General features: G+C 37.0%; 1 protein-coding gene across 15 annotated transcripts in view; it reads right to left on the bottom strand.

Annotated features, from left to right (window-relative positions):
- Window positions 1-25,656, bottom strand: part of Pum2 (pumilio RNA binding family member 2) — an 81,917-nt gene that overhangs the window by 52,137 nt on the left and 4,124 nt on the right. For 7 of the 15 annotated variants that reach the window (XM_038317986.1, XM_038317990.1, XM_038317993.1 and 4 more), the window contains exons 2-4: window positions 12,238-12,306; window positions 3,616-3,724; window positions 403-593 (exon numbers count right to left, since the gene is read on the bottom strand). In XM_038317986.1, the coding sequence (XP_038173914.1) occupies window positions 403-593; window positions 3,616-3,724; window positions 12,238-12,288 (351 nt within the window). In that variant the 5' untranslated portion in view covers window positions 12,289-12,306. Of the gene's footprint in view, window positions 1-402; window positions 594-3,615; window positions 3,725-11,184; window positions 11,310-12,237; window positions 12,307-25,656 lie in introns of those variants that run through there. The other 8 variants (XM_038317987.1, XM_038317989.1, XM_038317992.1 and 5 more) reach the window with 3 other exon arrangements.

The following is a 25,656-nucleotide window of genomic DNA, read 5'->3' as shown; positions in this document are numbered from 1 at the left end:
ATTATTCTACAATTTCATGTATTTTGTGAACTAAGTGAAGAAAACAAATGGCAAATACCTTTAAAGTTTCTTTCAGTTCTATGAACAGAAAAATACACTAATTAAGCTGGACGCAGCGGTCCATATTTGTAATGCCAGGACATGAGAGGTTGAAGCATGACAACTGCCATGAGTTCAAGGCCAGCCTGGTCTACACAGTGAGTTCTAGGCTAGCCAAAGTTATACAGTAAGATCTTATACCAAAAGGAAGAAATAAAAGAGCAAAAAACCATAAAGCAAACAAAATCACTGAAAATACTAAATTTTACCAAATACTATTTGCAATAAATACCTGCAAGTAAAAATAAATGGATAAAACCAAAAACGGAAAAAAAATATTAAACTTTTGCTCAAAATACTTACAAAAGTTCCCTTCCTAAATCGAGAATCCAATTTATCAGCAGGAGAGGAACTTAAGACATATTCTACCATGCTCACACCAAGGCCTCCACTTTCTGAGCGCGGAGAAAGAATTGCATTTACTTCACTGTTTCCATGAAAACTCTGTCCAGATCTTCTCTGTACCATAATAGGCTGGGACATTGAATGATCTGCTTGAAAGAAAAACACAACAGACTTTTACTTTTAAACCAAGTAAAATACAGTCATACAAATTAAAATACCAACCTAAAAATAAATAAATCAGTATTTCCTTTTAGTGTAATATTTGTTATGCACAAACAGCTTTTCATTCTGCATAGCTGGGACATCTTTTTTGAAATGATACATTATATTATTTGTGTGTGTATGTGCATATATGCGTGCACATGCGTAAGTTGGAGGACAATCATTTACAGTTTCCTTCTTCCGCTTTGATATGGGTACCAGGGATCAAACTCAGGTTGTCAAGCTTGTAGAAGGTGCCTTTACCAGGTGAACCGCCTCACTGGCCTTAGAGCATGTTTCTTAAAAAAACAGGTAAGACACCAGAAGAAGACAACTTTGTGGGGTTGTTTCTCCCACAGTTATGTGAGTTTTAGTGATAAAAGCTTATGCAAAGAAGAGTCAAACAAACAAAAATCAATGAGGCAGAAAAATGACTGAAGGCTGAGTTGTTTTTAAGTATAAAGCCTAGAAGAGCAAAACAAGAGATCACAGTTCTCAAGCTCAATTATACAGACCCACAACACAGTCATTAACAACTAATACCAATTGGGCTTAGAAAAATCAAATCCTAGAATTTTATGTTCATGGTGGAAAAACCAAAGTATCAGATAAAGACTTTTTAAATACTTTCTAGTTTCTTTCATTTTAGAAAATTGTGCCTCCAACATAAACACTTCTGCTGCAAAAAAAAAAAAAAAAAAAAAAAAAAAAAAAAAGGCTATTTTTAACACCTGAGAGCTAGCATAACTTTATGGAGACAGCATTCAAATAGCCCTTCTACTTCCCATTTGTACTCATTAAGAGATTTCCCCTTATATCTCTTCCTTTAATCAATCACCCTCATAGTTTAAATACAAGTATACTATGAATTATAATAGGCATTATCATATAATGGAGAGTCCAAGAACAAACAAGACAACCTGATTTAGTTAGAATTCCTATTACTGTGATGAAAAATCATGATCAAAGGCAACTTGGAGAGAAAATTGCTTACCTCACTCACAGTTCCATGTAACAGTACATCATCAAAAGCAACTCTTCTCCTACTAAGTAAAGGATGTGCTTCTTTTTTTAAAAAAATATATTTATTTATTTATTATGTATACAATATTCTCTCTGTATGTATGCCTGCAGGCCAGAAGAGGGCACCAGACCCCATTATAGATGGTTGTGAGCCACCATGTGGTTGCTGGGAATTGAACTCAGGACCTTTGGAAGAGCAGGCAATGCTCTTAACCTCTGAGCCATTTCTCCAGCCCCCAGGATGTGCTTCTTATAGGGAATGTGAACCCCAACACAAACTTTGTATTTTAAATTAATAACTTATTCTAATATAGCTCAATTAGACTACAAGAAAAACATTCTTGTTTGTTTTTCAAGACAGGGTTTCACTGTAGTTTTAGAGCCTGTCCTGGAACTAGCTCTTGGAGGCCAGGCTGGCCTCAAACTCACAGAGATCCACCTGTCTCTGCCTCCTGAGTGCTGGGATTAAAGGCGTGTGCCACCACCGTCCAGCCTAGAAAAACATTCTTAAGGGTTTGAATATTCTCTTTCTAGTCTCCAGGTGGCATAATTTGGCTGAACAACAAAGAAAATTTCTATTATTGTAAGGAAATATAAGCCAAAATTAGCTGCTAACAAAATTTTCAATCTATGAATTTTCTACAACTCCCTTACCTTCAGGGTTTTAACTTTGTAGCATTTACTTTATATAGGGTAACAAAAAGATTTTTTTAAAAGTTTTAAGTCTCTTTATATTAATTAATAATTATATTATTGATCTGGATAATAAAAACACTTATTTAACAAATTTTTAATTAAAAAGGGATCTATCCAGGCAGTGGTGGTACACACCAATCCCAGCACTTGGAAGGCAGAAGCAGGCAGATCTCTGTGAGTTCAAGGCCAGCCTGGTGTACAAAATGAGTCCAAGAACAGCCAGCTGATAAACAGAGAAACAGTCTCATTCATAATTATCTATCTATCTATCTATCTATCTATCTATCTATCTATCTATCTATCTATCTATGTTGGCCTGGCACAATGGCTCAGTGGTTAAGAGCACTTGTTCTTGCTAAGTTCCCAGGTTCAGTTAATGAATCCACAGGCAGCTCACAACCACTCAAATTTCTAGTTCCAGGGAGCCAGATGCCTTCTTCTGATATCCTGGTATACACATACACCTGTAGGCAAAAACACTCAAATACAATCTTTTAGGAAAAAAAAAACAACAAACAAACAAACAAACAAAAAAAAAAAACCAACCTGTTAATTTATTCACAAAAAATGTTAAGGTCAGGAAAGCAGGATCTGTTTGCCTGTGTCGCCCAAGTATGCCACCACTGCCTGATCCCTAGTGGCTTAACTCTGCACCCTAATCTTCAGGGGAGTTTTATTTGCTAAAACACAAAATATCACTACATTTCTTACTCTGTTTATTTTGTTTATCTACTTTACACTCAGCAATAAAGAGAGAAAGCATCTATAAAACATATTTACCTATCTAATCCTTAAATTTGATTCATGGGGTCTCTTTGAGTTCAAGACCAGCCTGGTCTATGAACTGAGTTTCAGGTCAGCCAGAACTGTTACACAGAGAAACCCTGTCTCAAAAAACTAATAATAAGTCCAAATGTTTTAAAATTTACAAATAAGGCCAGGTGGTGGTGGCACACATCTTTAATCCCAACACTTGGGAGGCAGAGGCAAACACATGCCTGAATTACAGAGCTAGCTAGGGCTGTTACACAGAGAAACCCTCTCTTGAAAAAAACCAAAAATGAAACAAGGCCTGCCTGGTCTACGAGAGCCATGGCTATACTGAGAAAACACAAAAAAAGAAAAAGAAAAATCTTAACTATAAGTTTCAACAAAGGTATCAAAAATTTTTCCTCAAATTGTTTAAGGATAGGCAGGGTTTTAAAAACACTGAATTTGTTCAACATTCTCACCCAAACATCAATAACTTACGAGAAGTTCCCCACGCAGTCTCTCTCCATTCATCATCCGCAAGAAATATGCCTTTTTGTCCATCTTTTGTTGAATCATCAGGTTCCCAAAACTTTTTGGTAGGTAAAAGCTATTTGAAAGAAAAACAACAGAAAACTTTTATAAAATATTATACAATTTACAGAGAAAGTATATAAGGAACTGCAAACATATCACTCATATACATTAATCTTCAAGCAATCTTTTTTCCAAGCTCTCTCACTGAACAAAGTAACTCCTCGCTTATGCACTGGCTCTAATAATTCTAGGCCTTCAACTATACTGCAAACATTTTTTATATCCTGATTGGCTTTCTTTTAAAATTTTCATTAGATTTATTGCATTTATGTAAAAGTTTTGCCTGCATATATGCATGCATACCACATGAGTGCTTAGTGCCCAAGGAGGTCAGAAGGGTATCGGATCCCCTTAGACTGGAGTTATTGATGGCTGTGAGCCACCATGTGAATACTAAGAACTGAACCCAGGTCCTCTGAAAGAGCAACAAGTGCTTTTAACCACCAAGCCATCTCTCCAGCCCCCTCATGATTTTCTTTCTATATTAATTCTCTTTAAAAGACTTACTAAATTTCCTGTTAATGACAACAAAAAATGCCCAGAAGTTACTAAATTTTCTTTCACTTCAATAAGCTGCATTTGAACTATCTCATCAAATATCCAGAATATAAAGTTTTCTTTTTCTTTTTTAGTTCTTAGTTATTCACCAGAAATAAACGTCACAACTCTTACTAGCTCTTAAATAGTAGCAGTATCTCAAGCCCAAATCAGAAGCTGTGAATTAACACAGTACACACAAAGAAAAACACTAATGGTATTTTTGAGGTAATAACCTCAAGGCCTTATGCTCTATGTTATATGGTAACGTGAAAATGACAGTCAGCAGGACCATTCAGTAACTCTCTCTATTCCTGACATGTGGAAGCAGAATTGCATTTGTTTGAACAGATTTGTTTTCTTAGATATACATTTGGCATTTTAAGTAAGCATTCATAAGACATTATTTCATCCTATTAAAGGCCAAGTCATTGAGAGCTCATAATCAGACCTGTATATACTTCTAGTACTACATTGACCACACTAGTTACCTGTGTTTGCCTCTTTAAAGGCACGGTGACCTTATCTTCAGAGAACTTACAAACAAGAAGGAAAGAAAACATGTCTCAGACCTGATTTAGGGTCTGAGAGATAATGCAGTAATATATAAAAATATATATTAGTATATTTTCAGGAGGAGGGATAAGTTGCAAGGTGAGAAATACAATAAGCATAAATGAAACATGAAACCATGAACAAAAATTAAAACTTGAGATAATGCAGTGTTATACATATAAAGATGTAAGACGACCCAAATTTGACACTGGTAAGCTAACCAGGTTGATCATGAGTAACCTTTAAAAGCATGTTAAGGAAACTCAGTTTTACTAAAGCAACAGGAAATCAAGATAGGTTAGCAAGAGCAACAGTATGCTTTGGAAAACCAGTTCAGCAAAATCACAACAGAGCCAAGACAGTAAGAAATGAAAGAGGGTACTGGCAGAAAAGAGCTGAGAAATAAATGGATCTAGGAAGACATTTGAAAGATCAAAAGGAGTTGATTACAAATGGTAGGAAAATGCATAAAACCTTAAATAATAAATGATAGTGTTACTAACCAAACTGAGAAGCAGTGTTGAATGGAAAAAAAAAAAAAAAAAACATGTTCCTAATTTTTACAGATTTTTTTTTCTTTTCTTTTTTTTAAGTCAGTGTTTCCTGGCTGTCCTGAAACTCGCTTTGTAGACTAGGTTGGCTCTGGCCTTAAACTCACAGAGATCCACCTGCCTCTGCCTCCCAGTGCTGAGATTTTAAAGGCATGCACCACTACCACCTGGCCTACAGATCTTTTATAAAATAAAAATTTATAATTTTTAAGAAATCAACTTTAAAAAAAAAGTCCAGTGTTTACAGGTTAGGATCTTTCTAAATGTCATGTCTCGGTTAAAGTACAGAAATTTTAAAGAATAATCTCCTCTGACAAAGACTCTAGTGAGTATAAAACATTTTATATTTAAATAATATAAGATAAGGTTTTAACTAACAGGAGCACTAATCATAGGCATAGAAGTCGCTAAAGCATTCATCTTCTGAGAGAAATAGAAATAACAGTATTCTGGTGTGGGAGGTCCTTCTGTCTATGTGTTGCTTTTATTGGTTAATGAATAAAGAACTGCTTTGAGCCTATGGCAGAGAAGAACAGAACTAGGTGAGGAAAGCTAGGCTGTATGCTGAGAGAAAGAAGGGCAGAGTCGGGGAGCCACCATGGAGCTGCCGCCAGAGTCAGACATGTGGAAAACTTTGCTGGTAGGTCACAACCTTGTAGTGGTATACAGATTAATAGAAATGGGTTGAATTAATATGCAAGAGTTATTCAATAAGAAGCTAGAGCTAATGGGCCAAGCAGTGGTTTAATTAATACAGTTTCTGTATGACTATTTCGAGTCTTAGCTAGCCGGGCGTCCAGGAACTAACAAGCAGCTCTCTCCTCCAACAGTATTCCACTGAGAAAACTATTCCATTTTTTGAGATAATATTCCCAGAGTGTCTTTACAGACCACTGCCTTAAACAGCAAAATGCAGAACTAGGAATTAGCATAGTAGTAAAGTACCTGCCTAGCATACACAAGGTCCTGTGCTCCATTCTCAGCACCACAAAAAATAAAATGCATATTGCTTAAGTAGGGGAGAAAAACCCATGTCAAACATTCAATATGCCAGTTTTGCCGAAAAACTCTATTTCTTACTTCGCAAACATGTATAAGTTATTGGATACACAGGAAATAATTTAGTTAAAATTAACACTTCTACTAAAGACCTCCAGTACACTCTAGAAATGCTTTGTTAATTTTTTAAAAAGTACTTTTAGTTAAGTGTGTATATGTTGCATGTAGTGCATGCACATCAGTGTGTTTGGAGGCCAGAGTCAAGATGTGCCTTTGTCTATGGCTCTCTGACTTTTCGCCCTAAGACAAGGCCTTAGTGAAACCTCACCTTTTTTGGGGGGGGAGGGGGTGAGGTGGGAGCTAGGTTGGCTGGCCAGTTAGCTATTGATTTCTGCCCATGGCTAGGGTTATAGGCAGTCATGGCTACCTACTCATGCTTACCTATTCAGCCATCTGCCTAGCTCCTTAGAAAATATCTTCTGTGACAATTTAAGCACTAATTTAAGCATTATTCCTAGCTTGTGACCCTAGTTTAAAACAGACTGAACATAGGTGAAGGGAACTACTCAAGAAACAAAGAGTTAAAACAAAAATTGAGAAAATGGAGGTTAAATAAATTGAGAGATCTGTCTTCAAGAATTCTTTGATTAGCCGGGCGGTGGTGGCGCACGCCTTTAATACCAGCACTTGGGAGGCAGATCTCTGTGAATTTGAAGCCAGCTTGGTCTAAAAGAGCTAGTTCCAGGACTGGCTCCAAAGTTACAGAAAAACCCTGTCTCAAAAAGCCAAAAACAAAACAAAACACACACACAAACAAACAAAAACAAAAAACCCCACACTTTTGATTATATATAATGCAGTGTAAACAAGAATTCATAGTATAGAAAACAAGGCTAAGAAAGCTTAAAAATCTAAAATAAGATTCTACCTAACCACTCCCTAACTCACAAAGCTCTAAGTCTAAACCATGGTTGGGAAATTCAATGTTTCTTGTCTTCAACCTCAAAACTCTGATATGACTGACACAGAATTTTTTCCTCCAGAAAGAATTTATGACTGAGCAGTGGTGGCGCACACCTTTAATCCCAGCACACAGGAGGCAGAGGCAGGTGGATCTCTGCGAGCTCGAGACCAGCCTAGTCTACAAGAGCTAGTTCCAGGACAGGCTCCAAAGCTACAGGGAAACCCTGTCTCAAAACCAAAGGGGAAAAAAATTTATGGCTTGCCTTGCCCTCTCACTGTAAAGAAACAAATAAGGATCCTATCTATACTGCCCCATAAACAAATCTACCAAATTTCTATTCCAGTATGAGGCACACTTATAATCTATAAACTGTTGAACAAAAAGCTCAAGCTAATTTAAACATAATTAACATTATGTTTAAAACTAAGCAAGTATTGCTTATCTCTGAACTCAGACACTTTCAAGAAAAGGAATGTTGTGACAACAGATCAAAAAAAAACTGAAGTATAAGATCACTCTAGTTATAAGTTCTCTCTCTCTCTCTCTCTCTCTCTCTCTCTCTCTCTCTCTCTCTCTCACACACACACACACACACACACACGAAGTTGTGGAGAACAGCAACAATAAAAAAAAACATGACTGAATTATTTAATTCTCTTTCTCTCCACACACACACACACACACACACACACACACACACACACACACACACACACAAAGTTATGGAGAACAGCAACAATAAAGAAACTATGACATAATTTTCTGAATTCCTATAATGGTGTTCTTATAGCCTTTTAATCCTTTCTGTAAATAAAAGATAGTAACAGTTCTTAGCTTTTCAATTTATTTCTAAAGAAAATAATAAATCTGCTATTGAGACTACAATGAAAGACCATCAAGAGACGGTTTAATACATCATCTAGCGCACAGTAGCCATACTAGGAACCTTTCATAGCCAAAGTATAAATCATTTAATTACCTGGTTATTTCAAAGAATTGCATCTCATTATCAAGATTTTGTCTCTAGCTATTTAATTTTATTTTTTCTTGTGTTAGTTTAAGTATTTCAGAGAGATGAAACCCTATTTATTACTTAAGAATAGTTGTCTTGGGGGCTGGAGGGATGGCTCAGAGGTTAAGAGCACTGACTGCTCTTCCAGAGGTCCTGAGTTCAATTCCCAGCAACCACATGGTGGCTCACAACCATTTATAATGAGATCTGGTGCCCTCTTCTGGCCCACAGGCAGACATGGAAGGAATGTTGTATACATAATAAATAAATAAATCTTAAAAAAAAAAAGAATAGTTGTCTAATAAAGTCTTTCTCCATTAGGAAACACAGCCAGAAGGTTAAATACTAGAAGGTTTACATACAGCTGATAAAGAGCACTACTGGGATTTAAATCCTTAGTCGTTTCATTGTAGGGCTTTTCTCTTTGCATTTATTATTACAGAAGTCTCTTTTTTAATCTTAGTGTAATTCATAACTATTCCTAAGAATTTCCAGTATTAAGATTATCACTCGATAAATAAAAAGCTTAAGATTACTAATAGTCTTAACTCTAAGAATGGTTAAAACAGTGATTTTATAAATATACTGCAACCCTCTAAACACTATCTGAAATAGCTGTAGGTTTTGTTTTTTCAGACACTTCTCTCTGTGTAACCCTGGCTGTCTTGGTATCATGTAGCCCACAATGGCTTTGAACTTAGAGATCCCCTAGCCTCTGCCTCCTGAATGCTGGAATTTAAGACATGACCCAACATGTCTATATAATAAAGCTGTTTGATTCCATTTATCCCTAACAACTCAGATCAGTAAGAGCATTTGAGTTAAGTCTTATTTCTCTTTTCAAAGAACTCAGCATTAATTGCACAGCTTAGTAAGATTTCTGTAAGAACAGAGCTACTCTACCATTCTATATAAGATTTTGTTTTTAAGACAGGACCTTATTTTGTACTTTTATCTAGCCTGAAAGTCACTAGGTAGAGCAGGCAGGCCTTGAATTGACAAAGACCCACCTGCCTCCCTAGAGCTGGAATTAAAGGTGTTAACTGCCAAGCCAGGCTCTACTTGAGATTTTAAAACACCAATTTTCTTTAATATTTTCCTAAAATACTGTGTCAAAATAGGACAATTTATTTATTACACTAAGCTATGAAACTGCCTCCTCCAATAAAACTCATTAGCTCGGTGATCTTAAGTTAAATTTTGGTTTCCTCAAAAATTTTTGGGCAAGGTCCTTTTATTCTGTTATTTCAAGATTCAACAAGAGTTACCTATATGTACCCTAGTCAACTGGTGACAGTTAATAGGCATGAGCTTCGCAGTATACTTGATTAAAATACTGCATCTCTATATAAACCAATAAAAAAATAACGCTTCCTATGTATCATATTTGTTGTAAGCCACATGCTATAATAAAAATCAGTAGGTCTTTGACAAAAGCATGCTACTGGAGGAAAAGAGTGACTTTATGAATACATAAATACAGACTTGTTTCTGTCTTTGAGTGAACAACTTAGAGACTGATCTATGGATTAGATAGCTCAATAAACCCATCAAGAAATACAAAAATGGTACATTTAAAATGAGTCCTTGAAGTAAACACGATTCTCCATATTAGAGATTTATAACAGGTAAGACCCGATAAGCAAAACCTTGCCTTTAAAAGGAAAGAACGGGGCAATCTATTAAAAAGGGGATTTTTTTTTACATTACAAAAACAACTCTGATAAGCAATTTTAGAAAATTCAAGAGCCAGAGAGTACAGGCTGCTTTAATTTATTCCAATGAGTGAATTCTGGAATGAAACAAACAAGCACCTCACCTGTCAGTAAAGGAGGAGAAGACTGGTGAGAGAGAGACAGGCAAAGAAGGAAATCCCAGAAGGTTCCCTGCTGCCTGTGAGATGAGGAAAGATAGAAAGGCTTGTGGGAGAGAACCCAGAGACAGAGATTTGATAGGCTTCTTAGCTATCTCTTAGAAGTAACAATAATACTGGAAAATTGTTTTAAATTTTTTTTAAAAAAAAGCAAAACCTGCTTATTTAAAAATATTTTTTACTGGATGAAGGTCACTGATGAAAACTGGCCTGCAGCCATCCAGACAGCAGGAAATTAAGGCCCTACAGCACTATGGGTGTACACATCTAATGTGTCTACTAATAAAGAGTGGATTTTAGCTTATTTAACTATGCTGCTCAACTCCTCGACTTAAAACCTTTGTCTACCCATAGACAACTAATTCAACCACTGCTTCTGACCATAATTTTTAACCACAAAGGTATATTTAGCTTTCTCAAATTTTATTTTCAAATAGAAAAAGAGTCAATGTGTATATAAATCTATAATACACATAGAAGTAAAGAATCATGCCTAGAATTAATGTAGGATTCTCACTCACTCTTACAAAAACCAAGTCTGTCAAAGACTAGAAACAGAAACACTTCAGGAATGCTTTATTATTATTTTAGTATTTTAGGATAGGGCTTTCCTACATAATCTAAACTGACCTCGAGCTCAAGACTATTGCCTTGGCCCACAAAATGCTGGAATTGCAGGCATATTCTACAGCATTCCCAGACCTGCTGTTAAGATATGCTATTCTACTTTCTAAAAACCAAAGAAAATAAGTGGCAGGTAAAAAACAAAAACCCTTCCAACTGTCTCTGTTTAGTCTACTCAAGTGTGAATAATGCCTAAAGAGCCATTTTGCTACAAGATATAGGCTTTCTTTTAGGAGCAAAAAAGGATTCCCTCTCTCAAATTTTTCTTAGGGCCCAGATTAGATTTGACCTTATGTACTGTATGTACTGAACTAACAAGTTTATTTTGGCAATACTTAGCTTAAGCACCTTAACTCACCCTTAAATCAGTCCTCTGAAAATGACAAACTCTTTGGAAAACGCTGTTCTGAAGAAAGGGAGGGTTAGCTAGCTGCAGGGTGCCCTCTTGTGGCCCAAAGGAGTGACTGGACTCTCTCTCTGCATCTGAAGAGCACAGCATTGGATGGAGTGAGTCTCATGAAGGTCTCTAATCTACTAAAGTAAAATAATCTCCAGGAGCAAGCAATTAATTACACATCTTAGGTCTGTTTACTGTTATTTTCTACTATCAAAGTCCACACTTGAGTGTGTAATATAGAATACAACAAAGCTATGTCCACGAGAGTTTTTATCAAAGTTTTCTAAAGTTCATTAGGAATATGGAAAAATAAGTATTTTAGATGCCTTAAAATCTGTAATGGTATGGTTAAGTGGGTACCCAAAGAAAACTATAGATTAATAGAAAAGATAACATCCTTTCAATATTGTAGAGTACCTATCATACTAAGCATTCAAAGCTAGCAATTTATAGGAAACAAATACAAAACTGTAATCAGTAACATAATGAAAGTATTTATAGAGAACTAAATGAGAAGTCAGATGAGGAAGTTAATTAATTCTAATGCAGATAGCAATGGGATACTAGGCAAGTCTTACAGAGGATTAGAAGTTTATTAAATATCTTTGGTGAACAAGAGAGATGTTTTTGGGAAAGAATAGTAACAATCAAGCATAGCTAAAGCAAACAGCATACATATATAAAATGGCAGAATAGGATGTATTCTTTTGAGCAGAGCTAATTCTAATTACATGACTCATTACCAAATACTAAGACATTATCTAACCAAGTCAATCAAAATCACCTAGATACAGATAAGCACACTAATAACAACTTACTGAATTTAAGTTACAAAATGAGCAACCCCCCAAAATCACAACTGCACAAATACATAATTTCAAGGGCTTTAAAAAAAAAAAAACCTATATATCTGAAAGCTGCAACTATTTCCAAGAGTTATGGCTTAGAAAAATGAACTTCAATGACTCAAAAATTAATGTGAATTACAAATTTTTAGTATTGGTAAGGTCTTACCTCTCCCATTCCCCGAGATTCTAATGCAAGAGCTTGAAAATCATGATTCATTTCATCCACAGATCAAACCTAGTAAATAACAAAAATTGAAAGTTAGCAGGAATTTAATAAAGTATTAGCTATATGGTATGGGTATTAACTAATACTACCACATTCTAAAATAGAGAAGAATAGATGTTTCTATGAAGACAGGTTTTCCCAAATAAATTACTTGAGAGCAAGCTATATTGAAATGGACAGGTTTTTAAAAAATAACTGTATGCCAGCAGACTATACATTCTTGTGCAAAAAAATGAAGTAAAAAACAAGAAAAGTGAGTCCAATCATTAAAGCATTTCTTTTTAGTGTTATAATTACTACTACAAAATAATTTTATGCTAGTTAAGATTGTTAGGATTTCTGAAAAATTAGCATCATTTGTGAATCTAATTTATGTAATGTTTCCCTGTAAATATTTAGCAAATAATCAATTAAATGGTGCTTTACTTTTTAAGTGAAAACATTTAATCTACAGTGAATTAACTACAGTTTTGTTGTGGTTTCCTCAAGAAAGCATTTCTCAGCCCTTCCTCAAGAGCTGACCACTCCCTCTTATGTGACAATGTGTTGTTATTGGTCCCCTGCCTCCTCCAACTAAGAGACTAAAGAAAAAAAAATATGCAAGCTTGAAGGTTCTCCAAACTTATAGCTTTGAAATTCAACTAGAAAAAATTCCTATTATTCCCCCTCCCCCGCACGCACACACACACCCTTCACAGTTTGACAAACTGAAAGAACTAACTATACTCCTTCCTGCAATACTCTGTCCTACTCTGTGCCTATAGTTAATTTTGCTTTCCTAGACTTCTAGTTACTACTCCACGGATTCCTGTTTTCCCCCTCATCTCTTAAATCTTAGCATTCCTTGTGTAAGACAATCTCTATTCTCCATGCTTTGGGAGCTATCCAGATGACAGCTCTCAAATTTGTATTTACAAACTAAACCGCTTATTCTCCACAGCTCCAGTTATTTCCTTTTTATTTCCTTGATGTACCACAGAACGTTTCCTTTACTTCCTTTCTTACAACCATTTTCATCATTTATCAAGTCCTGTTAAACCAATCTTACCCAATTCAATCTGTTTTCCAGCCCTTTAGTTGAGAATATCATTTTTTAAAGATCCAAACACTGCAATCTTCTCACCCTTTCATTCTGCAACCTGATCTCCAAATTATCTTTCTGAAACTACTCTGATCATGTGATTCCTGTAGTCTCATCCCTAAAGATAAAGCTCAAACTCTTTTATGTGGCTTACAAAGAAATATTTTAGCTAGTGAAGATGCCTGCCACCAAGCCTAACAACTTGAGTTTATTTAAGCCACTGGACCCACAGGGTGGAAGGAAAGGATGCCCTCGGATGTCCTCTGATCTCCACTAAATAGTTGTGAGGAGCTGATGAAGTCCTGAGTCAATGTGTATTGCTGGCATGGGCACAGCAATGTCAATCAAGGTATCCTCAGACCATGACAACAGCTAAGCTTCTTCAAGTCAAGTTGTTGTGTTTATGAACATTAACCAGTATGTATACAAACTAGCCAAAGCTTTCTCCTCTCAGATGACTGCTTCCCTACAAAGACCTCCTATGAGGCTAGCTAGCTTTAATTCTTCCTCATGCTGTGCATTAATACACAGGCTGAATTTTCAGGGATCTAGTACATGGCTTCCATTAGAATGAACAGAACCCACATGATCCCAGGTGGGCTGTATGTGTAGTTTTTTCATTTCCACATTGTCCTAGTCAGGTTTCCAGGAACAAAAAGCAAATGCTAATTAATAAAACAAATTATAGTTCAGACATCTGGTAGTTCTAGAACTCTGAACTGACGTTTCTTCTCTATGTTCTGATATAAAGAATTACTACATAGATTTGCTGTGAACACTAAGTCAGACAGGAGTGGTTGATAGGTAAACATTCAAGTCAGCTAGTAAAAGAGTTTCGGGTGGGGTGTTTAGAGAGATGGCTCAACAGTTAAAGAGAACTGGCTGCTCTTCAAGAGGACCCAGGTTCAATTCCCAGAACCTGCAGTTACAGTCGTCTGTAACTCCTGTTCCAGAGGATGAATGCCCTCATACAGACGTACCTGTAGGCAGAACACCTACGTACATAAAATAAAAATAAGTAAAAGTTTCAGAGGCCGAAAGATGGCCCAAAAGTTTAAGTCAGAGGACCAGAGTTCAGTTCCCAGAACCTGCATCAGGCAGCTCACAACTCTAGCTCTTCTGACCTCCTGATAGTTCCCTACATGCAATGCGTGCACACACATAAAATAGACAAATTACAAAAATAAAATGACAGCTTATGGATCTAGAGAGCAAATAAGTTTTTTGACTTGGCAGAAACACTGGATTAACAGCTCTTACTAAGCTCTCAATAAGCTTTTACTAGACTTACTGAAAAAAACTTATAAAGAAAAAGAAACTCAAATATAGTCATACTTGTTATTTTAGTGGATCTCATATTTCCTAGTAATAAAGAAGTTCAATTAGACCCAAACCTTTCTACTATGAACTCTAAACTAAAAACAACAACAACAAAAAAAAAAAAAAAAAACCACCCAAAAACTATTTGCAGGTAATAGAAAAAAAAAAAAAAACTGAACAAAGAAACTGAGAGCCTACACTCTAAAGAAAGATCCTGCGGAATAGAATTTTGTTTTTTCTTTCAATGGTTTTGTCCAAGGGACAAGCAAGATGGGCTTTGAAACTCCTATAGCAAACCCATTCTCATAAGCCCTAAACTAAACCACAACAGTTTGGAGCAACCAGAGCTGTTGTAAAACAAGGGGAGGAATCCCAGAAAGAACGAATACAAATTCTACATTTAAATTAAAATACACATAGATGTAGATGACCCTGGGACTACAGGTGTAGAACCGATGCCAAGAAAGCCAATTAAGAATATAAGAATTAAGCAAATTTCTGCTGCTGACCACAAAAATCATAGAAATTTAGATTTTGAGTTACATAAAAATAAAATACAACATTCTCTACAAGAGAATCTAATCCTCAAGCATAAAGTCTGAAATTCATACTAAAGACCTATGAAAAAACTAGAAAACGATGCAAAGAGAAAAATTAACAAAAACGAATACTGAAATCAGGCTGTGCCCTGACCTATGTTGCTCTGTATTGTTTTTTTTTTTAAAAAAAAAATCAGTTTTTGCACTGTGCCTTGCCTTAAGAGACTCTATATCACAAATAGCTTTTGGTTTGTAGAGACAGGATTTGACTGTACAGCCCTGGCTAGGCTGAAACTCAAGAGATCTGCCTGCCTCCCAAGTGCTGAGACCATGCCTAGCTACACAAGTAGCTTTTTACTCCATGTTGACGTATTGTGTGCCTAGGTAGACACATAAAAGGCACCATTTGTCCAGCACCACCCACACGGCAAACTAATAAATGACGGTCCAGCAGAGAGTGCCACCCTATACATTTATCTGGGTAAATCCAACTTTAACGGCACATGGGCTTATTAAAACCACATCAGGAAAAACAAAGCCAAATATTTATCAGATACATCTGATAAATACACATGATATCCAGGGCAAGAATCTGTTTCACTTGAATGCAATAAAGAGACAAACACTTAACACCATGATGGCAATCTCCTGGTGATGTGTGCGTGCGTGTGTTAGAGAGAGACAAAGAGAGACAGGCAGGCAGGCAGGCAGGCAGAAAACTCTCTACTTGCCTGGGAGGAGAGAGATAAACAGAATTCTCCACTTTCCTAGGGGTTTCAGCACGGTTCGGTCCCTTCTGTTGACAAAGTCTGCTGTCTGTTCACCAGTCTGACCTGCCACCCACCTCACTGTTCATTTATCTAGATTCAATCTTGCCCTTAGCTTTGTTTATCTTACTTCAGCAACTCTGCTCTGACCGTGCAGCCTGATTGCAAACAACTAGCAGCCAGCAATTTCACCAACTGAGGTTATTTAACTTAACAGATCCCGGCTTTTCTATCAGGTTCCCAGCTTTAGCCACTCAGGCCCTTTCTTTGAAACTCTTTGCCTCTTTAACCTTTGCAGCTATTTTGTAATCTTCATATATACATATAGATGTATAGATAAACTATGTCACCTGAGAGTTAATGCTAATAAATAAGATTGTAATAAAAAAGAATATGTTCACCTTAGCCAGAACTATCAAGGAAAGCAGGAATACCTGGCAAACTGCTGCCATTAAAAGCCTCATTCTCTGTAAATTTACTGTTAAGTAATGCCTGACACTGTGGAAAGACAAATGTGTTTGTCTATGTTTCTGACATAACGTGTTCATAACAATCAACCAACATCAAGCTAACTCATGACAGACGAGGAGATAATTTAAAGTAACTATCAACTGTACAAGATGAAAAAAATGCTTCTAGCAGGTGAATCTGATGATTAGTGTCAACTTGACAGACTCTAAAATGGACCTCTGAGAATGCCTATGGGGGATTATCATGACTGCATAATTGCAGTGGGACTGACTTTGATCCTGAGCTACAGAAAATGGAGGAAAAGAGTACTAGAATCTCTTTATCCCTGTTTCCTGATTGTGGATATCATGTGAACAGCTACTTTATGCTGATGCTTTGACTCCCCTACTACGATGGACTGTACTTTACACTGAGTTAAATATAAACCCTTTCTCAAGCCAAGCATGGTGTCAAATGCCTTTGATCCCAGCATGATCTCTGTGAGGTCACGGTCAGCCTGGTCTATACAGTGAGTTCCAGGATAACCAGGGTTACACAGAGAAACCCTGTCTTGAAGACCAAACAAAAAACAAACACACACAAAAAAACAAAACCCTTCCTCCTTGAAGTTGCTTTTGTCAGAGTATTTTTTAACCAAAGAACAGATTGAAAAAGAAACAAAGATAGTAAACTAATACAAAATTTCATCACTTGAGAGAAATTAGATCTAAGAACCAAATGGAAACACTAAAATGGAGAAATATCTCTTTCAATGTCACTTAATAGCAAACAAGATAATAGAAGGGTCAGTAAAACTTGAAAGTAGATAAAAAAGATTTCCAATCTAAAGGATGGGGGCGGGGAAGGAGGAAGAAAAATAAAGGTCACAAAAGGTGGTCAACACCTGTAATCCCAACACTTGAGGGGCTTTAAAGCAGGAGGACTTCTGGGACAAGAACTACTGGTGAAGCCCAGGCTAACACGGATACATGGTGAAACCTTTCTTTTTTCAAATATTTTATGTATATGACTGCCCTGTCTTCATGTACACCAGAAGAAGAAATAAGATCCTATTTCAAATGGTTGTGAACCATCATGTAGTTGCTGGGAACTGAACTCCAGACCTATAAATGCAGTCCAAGTGACCTTAACTGCTGAGCAGCCTCTCCAGCCCCCAGTGACCTTGTCTAAAAAAACAAAAAAGAAAAAAAGCAGAGCTTCCTTTGTGAGGCCAAGCTAGTTAGTAGGGTACAGGCTTCTTATCCCAGCACTTAAGCAGAAGCATCAGGAATCCAAGGTCATCATTCTTGACTATACTATCAGTTCAAGGACTGTTGTAATTGACCACAAAAAACAGGAGCCAGGAAAATGGCTTAGTGGGCAAAGATGCTTTGCTGCCAAGGCTCCCCAGAACCCAAACGGTGGAAGAATAAATGACTCCCAAATTGTCTGACTTCAACAAGCATGTAACATGGATTCCTATCCACACAAATACAAGTTTTTGTAAGTTCCTTTAAAAATAAAACATAAAAGCCAGGCGGTGGTGGTGCACGCCTTTAATCCCAGCACTCGAGGCAGAGGCAGGCGGATCTCTGTGAGTTCGAGACCAGACTGGTCTACAAGAGCTAGTTCCAGGACAGGCTCCAAAGCCAAGAGAAACCCTGTCTTGGGGAGGGAGGGAAGACAAGCCATAAAAACGGAGGAAGACTGTGATAACTCTGCACCACTCTGAGAGAGATCCCACCAGGGCCTAACCTACTGAAATGTGTACTGCAAACCTAAGATAGTTTCCTAGTCTAAATGACTACTAACTCTGAACCTGTACACTGTGCAACAGGACTGAACAAGTGTAACACTGCCTAAGTTTTAGTGCATCTAAATATACTGAAATAGAGCAACATAAAAAGTGTGCTGCATCCACTTATGAGAGTTAAAGAATGCTGGATTAACAAGAGTAGATGTGAAGACCTGGGACACTACTTACATTTTACTGACCCAGAAATCACAAATCTCCTTCAAAGATGATATTAGCACCAATCATATAATTAAACGTTTTTATTCCAGCCCACTAGAGTCACTAGATAAAAACCTATCAAATGTTTCTACATAAAAATGTTTTACCTCAGCCGGGCGGTGGTGGCGCACGCCTTTAATCCCAGCACTCGGGAGGCAGAGGCAGGCGGATCTCTGTGAGTTCGAGACCAGCCTGGTCTACAAGAGCTAGTTCCAGGACAGGCTCCAAAGCCACAGAGAAACCCTGTCTCAAAAAAAACCAAAAAAAAAAAAAAAAAACATAAAAATGTTTTACCTCTTTGAAAATTAAATCTCAGAGACCAAATCCTCAAGAAGGCAAAATATACATGTCCATAAATGCAAATAAGGCCTCCCGTTAAAACTCCCTTCAAAAAAAAAAAAAGGGGCTGGAGAGATGGCTCAGAGGTTAAGAGCACTGACTGCTCTTCCAGAGGTCCTGAGTTCAATTCCCAGCAACCACATGGTGGCTCACAGCCATCTATAATGAGATCTAGTGCCCTCTTCTGGTATGCAAGCATACATGGAAGGAATGTTGTATACATAATAAATAAATCTTTAAAGAAAAAAAAATCAAGAATTTTATCTCTCATTAGTTTTCATACTACAAGGCACTCAGTCTTTCAATAACTTTGAGAAAAAAACTGTTTGTGAAACTGATTTATTTTGGAAAAAATACTAGAGATCAAAATATTTTAACTAATGATAGCTTCTAATTTGACAATAACCTGAAGTCAGATAATTTAGAAGGCAATGAAGATGACTCGCTTTAGACAACTATTAAGATAGCACAAAAGTGATTGAAATCATGTCAAAGGCACAAGTGAAAAAGATATGTTACTCTACCAAGAAAAAAAAATAGCAACCAGTATTTCTAAGTTTATGTTCTTTTCTAATTTAACATCTCAGCATTGGGCTGGCATAATGGCTCAGAAAAGGAATCTACTACCAAGCCTGATGACCTGAGTTCAAGACTCCAAGACCGATATGGTGGAAGGAGGGCACCAACTTCTATAAGTTGTCCCTCAACCTCTACATGCTCTCTATGGCAGGTATGCATGCACACCAAAACAAATATTTAAAAATTAAAACTTCACCACCCCAAAAGCAGAAGACACACGCCTCATAGTATTATTAATGTAGTATGAAATAGTGCCACTCCTTATAAAGTATCGTGCCTAAAACAGCCCCAAATCCAAACTTAATAAAGTAACAAATCCAGAATATAGGGGTAAGGGAGAAATTAACAGAGGTCACTAATAAACCCACAAAACGAAAAATTCCAAACTGGGGGAGAGAAACCAACTATTATGTAGACCTAAGGCTTTACCATCACATTTTATTTTAAGGTGTGTTACATCTGTTTATGCAGTGGAACATTTGTTTAATGATGTAAAGATGTGTTGCATCTCTTTATGTTGCATTTGTTTGGCTCTGTGAGGCTGTGTTACTCTGACTGGTCTAATAAAGAGCTGAACGACCAATAGCAAGACAGGAGGAGGAAGGATAGATGGGGCTGGTAAGTAGAGAGAAAAATGGAAGGACAAAAAGAGCAGGAGCAGGAGGAAAATAAGATGGAAAGGATGGGGGAGGAGGGATTTGCCTCGTGCAAACAGCTGCATTAATAGAATTATTTACCCACCAATGCTTAACTGAACAATCCAAGCTTAACAGAAAAAAAATGGTTTAATGGTAACAAAAGCCCATGGACTTTTTAAAAACATTATATGTTCCAATACAACATCCACTATATCAAGAAAAATACCAAATGTCAGTTCTTTGATGCAGTTTAAAAGATTTTTCTTTCAAAAATTTCAATGTGCATATTTGGGGGTCAGGGCAAATTAACTATGTAGGCAAGAAGGATCATGAACTCCTGATCTTCCTGACTCCACTTTCAAAGCACTGGGTTTACAGGCAAATGTCACACCACCAGGCTCAGTAATATTATTTAATCACTCTTCTTTCAAATAAGCTCCTGTTCAGTACATGTTCAGAGACATGTTGTTCTCTGACACCCAGCAGCTCTTTTGTAAGCTCTGAGAACATGCTTAATCAGTCAACGTGGATCACCCATTATAGACTTTAACACAGACCACCACAGCCTTTTCTGTCTATGTGCTGTGTTGTGTGGGAGCTGTCTGTACTTGCTAGTATATATGTGTAGGCCAGAGGCAGATATGAGTTATCTTGCCACTCCAGCTTTATATACTGAGACAAGGCAAGAGCTGAACTTGAAGTCTTAATGTTTATCAATTGAGTCAAGCTGTCTGGACAATGAATTTCAGTAATAGGCTTGTTTCCACCCATGCCTGAACTGGGGTTAAAGATATGTATGACCATGCCTGGCTTGTTATGTGGGGTGTCCAGGAATCCAAAGTCAGATCTTCATACCTACATGCCAGGCACTTTACTGAGCCAGTTCTCCAGCTCTCATTGTAACTTTTACATAAATGCTAACACAGAAATCCCAATAAGAGCAATTTTCAAGACAACTTAAAAGAAAAAAAAGAATGTCTTTATATGCATACTAGCTCTTCCAAATAGGCTAAATATTGATTTAATATTCTAATAGTTTTTAAGTTTATAACAACTCTGTTAACAGTTAAAAGCTTTAAATATTCTAATTCATGAAATAGTATAAAATATATGGTCTGTACAAATCTTTGAATTAAATAAAAGGAGTCTTTCAGGTAATAATAAATTTCAATTTCTCAAACATTCAAGTAAACTATGAATTGTTGATTATTTACTTCTCACCAACTAAATTTCAGTGAGATGAAACAATCAAATATCCTCAACTCTGGAGGCTGCAGAGATGGCTCAGCAATTAACAGCACTGACTGCTTTTCCAGAGGATCTGGATTCAATTCTCAGCAACAATATGGCAGTTCACAATCGTCTGTTACTCTAGTTCTGGGAGATCCAATAACTTCTGGCTTCTTCGGGCACCAGTGCACAGACATACACACAGGCAAAACACCCATACACAAAAAAACCTTAAATTTTACATTGTAGTTTTTAAAAAAAACTTTAATAAAAACTTTTTAAAAGGAGGCAGATCTGTGATAAAAGATTCTTCAATACAACTTAAATATAATTCTATGTTCTTTAAATAGAAAATTCTAGTACTATCAGAGGAAACACAAAAACAAAAACCAAACTGGGCATAGTGGTACATGTCTTTAATCCCAGACAATAGGAAGGCAGAGGCAGGCAGATCTCTGTGAGTTCAGTCACCCTGGTCTACAGAGCTGAGTTACAGGACAACCAGGGCTACACAAAGAAACCCTGTCCCGAAAATCAAAACAAATTAGTGATATTTTGTTTATGTTTTAACAAATAAAGCTTGGCCCGGTAGTGGTGGCGCACGCCTTTAATCCCAGCACTTGGGAGGCAGAGGTAGGCGGATCTCTGAGTTCGAGGCCAGCCTGGTCTACAAGAGCTAGTTCCAGGACAGGCTCTAGAAACTACAGGGAAACCCTGTCTCGAAAAAAACCAAAAATAGATAGATAGATAGATAGATAGATAGATAGATAGATAGATAGATAGATAGATAGATAGATAGATAGAGCTTGCCTGAAGATCAGAGTGCAGAGCTAAGCCACTAGAGGCCAGGGAGTGGTCGCACTCACCTTTATTCCCAGGACTTAGGAAGATGGGCTGAGGGATCTCTGTTAATTCAAGGCCACCCTGAGCTACACAGATTGAATCTGTCTAAAAGAGAAACAGAGTTCACACAAAGGTGATCACCAGCACTTGGGATTCCATGCCTTTAATCCCAGCACTAGGGAGGTGGAGACAGGTGCTCAGTGCAGTTTGAGGTTTGGTGGAGGAGAAAGATGCAGTCTGAGGACAGGATCGCTCCTTCGATCTAAGCATTGGTAGAGGTAAAAGAACTCTCTAGTGGCTGGCCTTTCTGCTTCTCCGATCTGCAGGCAAGCTTTATTTGTTAATACATAAACAAAATATCACAACAACAACAAAAACCAGCAAAGTAGATATTGAATAAGACTAGTAATAAAACCAGCAAATAAATTCTAAATTGACTAACTTTTAACCATTTAAGATTTTTTAAATGGCCTAATGTAAAGCCTAATGACCAGAATTCCACACCCAGAGCCCATATTGTAGAAAGAGAAAACTCAAAGTTAAATGAACGATCGCACACATACACGCACGAGACACACACACACAGAGTGAAATTTTTAAAAAATTTATAGAAAAATATATCAGGTATACCCTTCAATATCCAAGATATAACTCTGCTTCCTGAAAACACATGCAATGGGACAAGGCAGCAGTCTGCTACTGCAGACATGCCTTCCCTCACAATAATTAATGATCCCCTCAAACTTTGGCTATAGTTTTGATAATGGTCCAGGGGCCTGTGATTGTCACAAAGATCTCTACATGATGATTTTGAATGGGTTTGTAACATGTTAGGAGCTCCATTACCTGCTATCTGAAATGCCTCAAGATTCCTACAAATTCTTCAGGTCATGACCTTGGAAGAGAAAGCCCCATTTCCAACTGCCTACCATGAAAGACAATGACAGTTTGAAACACTAGTTGGAGCAAGTAAAGGACTGCTTTTCTAAGTCAAATTTGGAATGGAAAGGGATTCACTGGTAGATCTTGGCTTTGAGCTAACAGTGTGAGCACCTTTCTGTTTACCCAAAGAATATCACATAATCATCCAATAGACTGTTTATGCTTTGATGTACTGCATTCACCATATGTAGAACCTTAGCTGTAAATACTGGCCCCACAGTAAAAATTTCTCTTTGCCTCTCCATCTTCATTCTTGAGGAAGAGTTCAAATGTGCTAGCACAAAACCCAAGGAAAGAAAGTATTTCCACATATAGAAAAAGTTTTTGTTCAAAATTTGTTTTTTAGAAATGAATTACTTATTTCTCATTCTAGTACATAAACTTCTGGAACTTTGTTCAGGAATAGTCATTTTTGACTTGACTCTTAATATTCAGACTAGACTGGTTTACTGATTTCCTGAAATTACCATTTGGAAAATTAACATGAAATAATATTTCACAGGGGAAAAAGAAGAAAGTATTATCTCCTAAGCATTACCATTTAAAGGACTATTTCTTAGAGAAGGGATAGAACTGTTAACAGGTAGTGTCTTCAATGAAATTCCAGTAATATTTTTCCCCAATCAATCTCAAGGACGGGTTACATGCCAAAATCCAAATACAACAGAGAAAGCAATTACGTAACAATTTTAGGCTGGCTCCAAGATGGCACTTTGTTTAAATCTTCCTGAACCATAATCCTGGGTGTCCAAAGTCTAAACAAGTATTAAATTAGATGACTTCATTATGGTGAGCTCAAGGTGTCCCATTCATATCTACTGTCAGTTCTCTCCCAGCAGAGTCATTATATGTAAATCCCTCTAATTGAAAAACAGTTCATCTATCTCTTGATAATATTAGTGTCTCTAAATCTTTATTCGTATCACCATGACAAGAATGTGTGGATGCCTCTATCACACCACTCATGTGGAGGTCAGAGGACAACTTGACAGTCAGTTCTCTCCTTCAACCTTTTTATTGGTTTAGGGGAACAACTTAGATTTGTCAGGCTTGCAAGAAAAATATCTTTACTAAGTCATCTCACTGACCCTAACTTCTTTATTCTTTTCAGATCCAACTATACCTATGCAAAGCTTTTCCTGATCACTGTATTCTTTACCTAAGAGGCCACAGCCACTTTTGTAATATCACTTCTATGACAGTTAACATACTGCACTAAAATCCCAAGTTAACCCTTTCTCTACAGTATAAATTCCTTAAGACTATGAATCACTGATAACCAACATCTAAAGACCAACTTAGAATCCTCAAACAATGTGCTTCTGATAATATACCTTAATGAAAAGAGAACATTCAGAAACAAATATACTTATTTTTAACTTTCCTTGAATACTTCCTCAACAAGAATTCTGATTTAAAAGTGGCAATTTTTAGCAAGAGCTTAAGAGTACTCCTCTTCTGCTGGTGTAGAAGCCACAGAATTTAAAATTAAAGCATTTGTCTCTATTCTTTGAAAATCAATTGTAACTGTGCTTCAGTCAAAAGGTCCAAGCCAGGTACAGTTTACCTATAATCCCAGCAACTGGTTAAGAGTCTCAGGGGGTTCCAGACTAACCTAGGCTACATAAGATCCTACTCTTACCCTCTACCATACTCTACCCCATCCACACACCCAAAATACAAGAAAACATCTGTAGTAAAAAACTAAACCCATTGTCTAACTTCAGAACTTCGTGCAATACTATGACTAAAGATTCAGATTTTAACCTGGAGGGATGGCTCAGCCATTAAAGGCTAGGCTCACAACCAAAAATATAAGAGTTCGGTTCCCAGCGCCCACACACAGCTGTCCTTCCAGGTACCATTAAAAAAAAAATTCAGATTTTACTACAGAAATGTCTTGCATTTAATCACAAAAGTACAGATAAAATAGTTCAAGGAACGCATACCTGTATCTAATTTTTAGAGACATGGTTTCTCTGTGTAGCCCTAGCTATCCTGGAACTTGCTCTGTAGACCAGACTAGCCTGGAAAGCCGAGATACATCTGCCTCTGCCTCCCTAGTGTTTGGATTGAAGGCGTGCACCATCACTACATACAGTATCTAATTTTTCTGATAGTTAACAAGTCATATAATTCAGCCTATTGTTTCTTTATTTACAATTTTGACTGCCTATTACAGGGCTATAGATCCATTCTGTCTCTATATTTAACTTAGTTGTACTGTCTGAATAAAACCACTGTACCTTAATTAAGGCTTAGTTAAAACCAATTGTTTAATCTTAACTAAGGTATCTCTAGTTAGTCTTTTGGAAATTGTGCCAAAGGGATACGGAGATGTCAGTAAAGTACTTAAGAGTGAGAACCTGAGTTCAGATCCCCCAAAACCTACATAAAACCAGTTCCCTAATGGTGGATGGAAAATGGAAACAAGAGAAACCACTAAAGCTCAGCAAACCTGTTGTGCAATGGCAAACAAGAGACCCCCCCCCCAATTGCAACATGGTTGAGAGTAAGAACCATACCCAATGTTATCCTCTGATCGCCACACATATACTGTGCCCATTCATTTCTGTGCTCAACACTTGAACATACAAAGAAAAGAACTTGCTACTTT

This window comes from Arvicola amphibius, chromosome 2 (genome assembly GCF_903992535.2).
Source record: "Arvicola amphibius chromosome 2, mArvAmp1.2, whole genome shotgun sequence".
NCBI classification, from domain to species: domain Eukaryota; kingdom Metazoa; phylum Chordata; class Mammalia; order Rodentia; family Cricetidae; genus Arvicola; species Arvicola amphibius.
This window is presented reverse-complemented; position numbering and strand designations above follow the sequence as displayed.